This window comes from Temnothorax longispinosus, unplaced genomic scaffold, assembly GCF_030848805.1.
Source record: "Temnothorax longispinosus isolate EJ_2023e unplaced genomic scaffold, Tlon_JGU_v1 HiC_scaffold_108, whole genome shotgun sequence".
Classification (NCBI taxonomy): Eukaryota; Metazoa; Arthropoda; class Insecta; order Hymenoptera; family Formicidae; genus Temnothorax; species Temnothorax longispinosus.
Genome location: NW_027269574.1, coordinates 17,694 through 24,956, shown reverse-complemented (window position 1 = coordinate 24,956; position 7,263 = coordinate 17,694). Strand labels below are relative to the sequence as shown.

Here is a 7,263-nt window from a genome sequence, read left to right as displayed (position 1 = left end):
TGAAACGCGCAGCGATGCAATTGTACATAGTACAGGATAACCTTACTTCTCTATCTCCACGGCGGCTGGTTTCCGTTTCTCGTACAACTTGTCATTGAGGGATCGTACGCATGCCGCGCTCAGGGGCGCGTAATCCCTCTCGGACATCATCCTGGGCGAAATATTATGACGTGCTCCTGGCTTTTCTGGATAATGTCAAAGCGTGTCAAAACACATAACCACAAATCGCAATTCGGAGTATTCGGACGTGCGCGGATAGGAATGTGATTGTGACCTAGGCGGAATCGGAGACGTTCGGCAATCGTCGCGTCGTCGTGCGTCAAGCGAACGAGCGCGAACGAACAGTCCGTTCGTGCTCGATCTCCAATTCAGCTTTAGAGCGACTTAGACTCAACTTGGATTAATTTATCAAATATTAATTGCTATAATACGGACTATTAATTATTTATTAATTCATTTAATATGTGGAAAGATTAAATTAGAAACGATGAATTGTACAGCTCAAGATTTTGCTATGCAGAATTGAGTGACTTTGCTGGCTAAATTAATCGTCGTCCTAAAGTTTCTAAATAAAGAAATTATTCTAAATATTGTTGTGAAATTTATCGATCGAAACATCGATACTTTTTTATATACATTCCATCCTTTATTATTATACTTGTTACAAATTACTTTTACAGGCTTTGTAAAAGTCCACATGCCCGTCCGCAAATAAGTTGCCGACATCGACAGTATTAACATATTCCTCGAGTTTAGGACTCATGCTATAATTCACCGGTGCTTTTTTAACTGTAATCTTCTTTGGAATAGGCACAGCAGGCTTAAACGTTACACCCGCAGGATCATATTCCGTGTAGAGCTCCTCTGGCGATCTAAAATTAATAAAATGAACAATGTAAAAAGATCCAACACAATTATATCTATATATTTAACAAACATGTGTACGATAAGAAGACACGTACAACAATAATTTATCATAATTGTTAAACAAAATCGGTACTCACAACTTCGCAATTTCGATAGCCAAGCTGCCCTCACCGCTCGTAGGTGTGGTGTACGCTATATTTCTAGCGAGTTGTCGTACTACACTGTGATAATGACGCTGTAAGAACAATTATTATGTTATCCGTCGTTCGATCGTCTTCAAGCAAAAGAAGTATCGCATTAAAGATAATATACCTGTAAAGCAACAAGCTCATATAACGCGGTGCAGTGAGCGTTACAATAATCAGGTTCCTCAATTTCGACCTGGTAATGACCGTCGCCGGTGCAGTCGGTGTCCAATAAAACGTGAGCCGTTTTTCCAAGCTGCATCACTTGTTTGATAATACCGAGAGTTCCCAGCGTCGCGTTGTGCTGCGACTGTAAGGCCAGGGTGCTTATTCTCTTTACAAAGGCTATCATACGTGTCTGCGTGATCCTCTTTCGCTGATGAATGAGAATCTGCAGCAACGTCTGCAGTACGATCTCAGTTTCCGCGTGCGTCCTTCCGCAGTGGACTTTCAATATATTTTTATACAAATGCACATAAAATCTATATAAGAAAGAGATATATCAGGAATATGATTCCTTCCGTACATGGAGGGGAAATTATTATTACAAACCTGTACGGATCGATATTCAATGCTGCAGCTTGTCCAGATAATATTGTAAATATACATTGAACACAGTGCAGTTGTTCCCTCAATCCCAAATTACCCTCTTCTATTAATCTATCTATGGCGCTTACTAAATCTTGGTAAAAATTTATATTGATACAGTGCGCAAATCTGGAATGTATAAACATGATATTCGAGTAAAATATAAATAGCAAATATATAAAGAGATACAAGTAGCAATATATAAATTACTTGGCTAATCCTTCCAGACACACGGATAATACTTTACTATTGGGAGCTTGTTTCAGAATTCTGAAGTATATAGTAAATATTATGCTCGTTATTTCCGTGAGAATCTTCTGTTTCGCCTGCTTATTTTCTTCAGCCTTCGTTTCGAGCATTTCTTTCTCCACTTGCTCTAGGTTTTTGCTTTTCTTCCTTTCCCGTCTACTTAACGCGAGTATCCTTTGTTTATGAGACATGAGCTTTTTCTGCTTTGTTTCGTCCTCCTTTTCCTTGTCCAGATTGACATCTTTGATGCGAAGGGCCAATAACACTGCTATAACCTCAGGATGTACAGAATGTTTCCTCGACTTGATGTACTGATTTAATTTTCGAACTATCTGAAATTTTATTAGTGCAATAAATATGTTACGATAACTTTTCTGTTGTAACTTACTGTAAGAGATAGCTGACCACGTTTGTCTTCTTTGAATATTTGAGAAATACATTGTGCAACTTTTTCTCTTACGCTGCTCCGTTTATTATCCAATAACGGAAGAATGTAATTAGCTATATTAAGGGAAAAATTAAAATACGGGTGAACGGTAAGAAGCTCGCACATGCATGATACAGCTGTCTCGCCCAATTGTATTTCTCGCTCGTTTGCTGATCGTGCGTTCCCTTTCTTTCTTCTCAAAATCTTAGATATTTTTTCGAGCTTCTGCAAATAGTTTTTATAATTCCTCAACAAGGTAGCTTCATAATTCTGCAGCGCAAGAGTATCTTTCTTCACTAAAGTCATAGATAAAATTAATTAGAACCTATTAATAATGTATATATTATGCAATCTTTTTGCAAGCTTGTATATATGTATACATACACTTTACTCCTTCCTGAGAAGTCTGCAGAATACTGTAAGATGGTAGCAAGTCTTTAAAGATTTCTAAAAGGGACACCATTGCCAGTTTCCTGATTGTTATGTAAACTTCTGAAGCTCTTTCATCCATCATGTCTAGCAATATCTTGAAATTTCCGGATTTAAGTTCTGGGTTTTCTAATATGCCGCTCGAAAGTATGCCTATCTTGAAACGCTTGGATCTCAGTATTTCCTCGCGACACGCCAGAAGTTCGATGGTAGATACTGGTTTATCAGTCACTTGCAAGTTATTCTGAGCAAAAAATTCCAATAGATAACATATTTTAAATTTTATATTACATTTCTGAAATATATAATTTAAGTCTTACATGTGTATCCATATCCATTTCCGTATCACTATTTTCCTCTTGCTGATTATCCTCCTTGCTTTTTTCCGGGCTCTTATTATCTGTATCTTCATTCCCTTCTTCGTTTAAAATTTTACTGTCTTCTTCAATAATACGTTTCTTTATAAAGCCGTTTTGTGTTTTTATGGGAAGCAACATGCGAATTGACTTCCCTCCTGTCTCCTCCACAATTTTTGCAACATTATTCTCGTACAGTTCTTCTAACGGTTGATTATTTTCAATTTTTTTTCTTTTCCTCTCGCTCAAGCCTTCGTCTGCTCTAAAACCAATAGATACAAGAACAATAAATATACATACATGTACGATTTACAGACGATATAGAAGATTACAGATTACAAACTATAACCGTACTCGTTTAATCGAATCTGTTTTAACAAATTATAGGATTTGTTGGATATAGCGTTATTTAGGAAATTTAAATCATCCTCGTCAACCATGTCCATCAAATCTCTTCCATGATCGCTCTCTTCTTCCTCTTCTGCTATTTCTGGACGAGGTGGTGCTGATTTCTGAGGTTGTTTCTTTGGTGATTTATGTCGTCGAGTTTTAAGCTTCCCTTGCTTTGAAAGCTTTGTCTTCGTCTGATTATTCCTCTTAATTTTACTGATTTTTTGCTTTCTTAATTTCTATAAAATAAATAATTGCATAAAATACTTATTTTAAGTAAAACTCTTTAATTTCTCATTAAATTTAGATAAAGATTTATTAATAATACAATTAAAATAAAAGTTTATAAAAATATGCTCCTTCATGATTAAAAATTTTAACGTGAAATCAATAATTGCATATATATTTACAAATATAAATATAACGCATAAAAAACTACATAACGTTTCTGTAAATAAAATGTATCATATACGTAGGAATTTAGTTTCAATTCTAATTTAATTTTCGTGAAATTAAGACAAAAATTTTCAAGAGGTTAGGTACGAATTATACCTATTAAAATAACATATATTAAACTTTTTTAACTTACCCCCATATTTATAGCATATAAATAGCTAAACTATTGTTTTCAATGTAATTTTAACTTTATAAAATCACACACTAAAAAAATAGAGTATCATACAGTTCGTAAACCAAAAAACGAAATGTGTCCACGTGCGTTTTCATATATCGACTGAGACAGAAAATTGTTAGGTGTATTTATGTCGACGGTCGATATTGGCCGCGTTCAGGAAACACAACTGTTGAGTGAGCGCTCATTATGATTGGTTCTAGCGGATCACCTAAAAGTTAGGTTAAAACCGGGCCGTGTCATTCGTTTCACTCGTTTCTCATTCTCATTCTTCTCTCTGGCCTGATCTGTGATATTATACGCTCGTCATGTCTGCTACGGCTATACATAAATTTATAACTTTCGTAGGATTTATTTCTATATTACATGCAGCCTATTCGGCGGCACAGCGTGAGTACTCGCATTATTCCTTCAGTTTATCACTTTCCTAGGTTAGACTGATAAGAGTTTACAGATTCGTTTGTTTTGCATTTTATGTATTTAAAGTAAAATACGTGCATGATCAAATTTCCGAGATGATAGGCGAACAAAGAGCAGTTAGAAAGGAATAAAAAGTTACCGATTTCATTACTTTTTTTTTATAGATCGTTCCTACTTGCGGATCACCGAACAGGAGTTTACCACTTTGCCAATCGATGTGAGTTATGGTTCATGATAAGCTAGCTACTTGCTTTCTATATAAAAAGCCAAAAGTTATTGGTTTTGCATAAAATATTACCCAAGTTCAATGAAGTTAACATTATCTTGGAATGTTTTACTACTTGTTATAGATTTTAATCCAAGGTATAGCCAGTTTATTTGTCGTCATGTATGGCGTTATGTACATCGCTGGCGATTTCAAAGAGATTCGGGCAGTTGTCGATTTGGAGAATAAATCTTGGGAGACGCTGCGAAATCTACCATCCTTCCAAGTATTTAATCATCGTGGAAGATCTTTATCTCCAGAATATATTCAAGAATAAAACGATATATTTTGATATCAGATCATTGACAAAAATATCAAATTATTTATTTTGTTTGTTAAATCACAGTTAGAACAGCAAAGATCTATTGATATTTAGTGGTATCAATTTAATCATGTAATGTGATTTATTAATATATTAAAATTAAAAATATATCACTTTTAAGAAGGCAAGATATATATGTATATAAAGCAAACGATAACTTGATGTATTACGTAGATATGAAATTTAATAATTTATTGCTGGAAAACAACTCGTAGCAGATTATGATCTTTGTCCTCGTAATATTAATCTAAATCTTAAAACTTTAAAATATACGGGGCGAATGGTTTTGTATACACATTTTACACGGTTCTGTGACAGTAGACAGTATGAATAAAAAAATCACAAATTTCATCGCGTTCCATTTATATGCCTTCCTCCCTCTATTTCTGTTGCAATATGTTTATTTTATAAGAAAAATTAATAATGGTAGTATAGTTGAGTGCATAGTAGAACACAAGGCATCACTTTTTCTGTTTCTTCTTTTCTGCCTCTGCTTCCTTCTCCTTTTCGATTTCCGTTACGTATTCGCCTATAGTGTCTGTATCCAACATCTAAAATATATGGATTATGAATTTATGTTTTAAAAATAGTGGAAAATTATCTTCGGTCAAGATGTGAGATCAAATTCGTGCATCTGGATACAAATTGCAGATATACCTGTAATGGCTGCCCGCGTCGCATTACCGCTATTTCCAGATTCTTTTGCCCAGACTGAACTACTTCGAGTAGGGCTTTAATAGCTAATTTTATACAACCCTTTTCCGTCGATACCTCTTCCGGGGTGTAATACTTCTCCAAGAATTCGTGTACAGTCTTGGCGCTGCGACCTGTTGCGTTCGCCTTTGTGAAAGAAGAGATTGATATGAAATTTAGCTATTAAATAATTACATTCAATTATTCGATAAAAGATTTAGGAAATTGAACTCACGTACCTTCCATTCGTAATATATCCCTGATGGCTCTGTCTGATAAAGATGTGGGACACCATCGTAATCAAATCCAGTTAGGAGACAGGATATTCCAAAAGGTCTACGGCCATTACTTTGTGTATATTTCTGTTTTAAGCCTGTAAATAACAACCGTTTTTAGTTTTTCTGTCAGATTCATGGCTCCATGTAAGAGCGGTTGACTCCCAAATTTGATCTCAAACATCGTCTCGTGTACGTATACTAGAGAAGATTCTAGTTTTCTGTTCAGCGGAAGAGTGCAAATTCTAGTCGTACCTGCAATATACCTCGTAATGTATTCCAAGGTAACAGGATCTTCTACAGTTAATTTGTGACTCTGGCATTCAACTTGCGCACGGTTGATCAGTACCCTTGCGTCAGCGGTCAAACCTGTTAAGAAGATTAAAAACAATTATTCCATTTGCAACGTAAAATATATAAAAACAATATTTATCCTCAAGCCAATAACGTACCTGCGAAAGCCATAATTACATGATCGTCCAGGAGACATATCTTGCGCACCGTACGTTCCTCTTGCAACTTAGCGACAGATTTCTTCTCGACACCCAAGACCACTACGTCTGCGCCGCGTACGCCAACCTGCGTTTAGCAAGCCAAAAATAAATAGCATTAATTTTGTTAAGAATTTCAGCTAGAATTGTGTCACTTCTAATGTTTTATTTCCAAGAATAGAATGCTACAAAGTGATGTGACGAAGACGAGACTAAAATGACATGTCCAGCTGCAGAACTATCAACCTAACCTGTATAAAAGATTCGCGCAGAGTCATAACGCCAAGTAGATGAATAAAGTTACTCGGTTATAATTAAAATCCCGTGCATGACAACAAACAGATCGCAGATCGACGGACAGACGAGAGGACCCGGTAAAATATACTCGAAAAGAGTGACACTCCAACTTAGGAAGAAGGGAGGTTAGGTCGCACTGTTCAACGTACCGCCGTCGAGCCTTTCTTGACAGCTTCCTGGGCATATTCCACCTGGAGCAGATGGCCGTCTGGCGAGAAAACCGTGATCGCTCTGTCGTATCTCGCCGTCATCGTCTCGGCTGTCCGAAATATTCACTGTTCTGCAGGAAACTCGAAATGACTCCGCCGTTTTCTAAGCAGTCAGCAAATCACCGTCTCGTTCCGGCACGGCACTCTGGGAGTCTGGAGTTCTGCTGGA

General features: G+C 36.3%; 3 protein-coding genes across 3 annotated transcripts; 1 reads left to right on the top strand and 2 right to left on the bottom strand.

Moving 5' to 3' along the window:
* Positions 1-621: 621 nt before the first annotated feature.
* Positions 622-4,228, bottom strand: Noc3 (Nucleolar complex protein 3). Its single transcript, XM_071796035.1, has 10 exons — positions 4,081-4,228; positions 3,456-3,730; positions 3,066-3,363; positions 2,701-2,989; positions 2,278-2,612; positions 1,851-2,221; positions 1,605-1,769; positions 1,180-1,534; positions 1,005-1,102; positions 622-872 (listed from the first exon to the last, which is right to left on the bottom strand). Exons 1-10 carry the CDS (start codon positions 4,084-4,086, stop codon positions 662-664), a joined length of 2,403 nt encoding a protein of 800 aa, XP_071652136.1. The 5' UTR covers positions 4,087-4,228; the 3' UTR covers positions 622-661.
* Positions 4,229-4,331: 103 nt separating this feature from the next.
* Positions 4,332-5,480, top strand: Emc5 (ER membrane protein complex subunit 5). The gene is made up of 3 exons (XM_071796039.1): positions 4,332-4,512; positions 4,707-4,759; positions 4,893-5,480. The coding sequence occupies exons 1-3, from the start codon at positions 4,431-4,433 to the stop codon at positions 5,082-5,084; spliced, it is 327 nt and encodes a 108-aa protein (XP_071652140.1). The 5' UTR covers positions 4,332-4,430; the 3' UTR covers positions 5,085-5,480.
* Prosalpha4 (proteasome alpha4 subunit) lies at positions 5,476-7,263 on the bottom strand. The gene is made up of 6 exons (XM_071796038.1): positions 7,035-7,263; positions 6,550-6,676; positions 6,353-6,466; positions 6,062-6,195; positions 5,787-5,969; positions 5,476-5,680 (listed from the first exon to the last, which is right to left on the bottom strand). Exons 1-6 carry the CDS (start codon positions 7,134-7,136, stop codon positions 5,591-5,593), a joined length of 750 nt encoding a protein of 249 aa, XP_071652139.1. The 5' UTR covers positions 7,137-7,263; the 3' UTR covers positions 5,476-5,590.

What these genes read in the sequence shown, in the direction of transcription:
- Noc3 (XM_071796035.1), bottom strand. An exon ending in TTCTCAGGAAGGAGTAAAGT is followed by an intron (nt 2,613 to 2,700) that starts GTATGTATACAT and finishes CTATGACTTTAG; the next exon opens with TGAAGAAAGATACTCTTGCG. An exon ending in TGTCTGGAAGGATTAGCCAA is followed by an intron (nt 1,770 to 1,850) that starts GTAATTTATATA and finishes TATACATTCCAG; the next exon opens with ATTTGCGCACTGTATCAATA.
- Emc5 (XM_071796039.1), top strand. Translation starts at nt 4,431, where the DNA reads ATGTCTGCTACGGCTATACATAAATTTATAACTTTCGTAGGATTTATT. An exon ending in AGCCTATTCGGCGGCACAGC is followed by an intron (nt 4,513 to 4,706) that starts GTGAGTACTCGC and finishes TTTTTTTTATAG; the next exon opens with ATCGTTCCTACTTGCGGATC. An exon ending in TTACCACTTTGCCAATCGAT is followed by an intron (nt 4,760 to 4,892) that starts GTGAGTTATGGT and finishes TACTTGTTATAG; the next exon opens with ATTTTAATCCAAGGTATAGC.
- Prosalpha4 (XM_071796038.1), bottom strand. Translation starts at nt 7,136, where the DNA reads ATGACGGCGAGATACGACAGAGCGATCACGGTTTTCTCGCCAGACGGC. An exon ending in GGATATATTACGAATGGAAG is followed by an intron (nt 5,970 to 6,061) that starts GTACGTGAGTTC and finishes TCTTTCACAAAG; the next exon opens with GCGAACGCAACAGGTCGCAG. An exon ending in GACGCGGGCAGCCATTACAG is followed by an intron (nt 5,681 to 5,786) that starts GTATATCTGCAA and finishes CATATATTTTAG; the next exon opens with ATGTTGGATACAGACACTAT.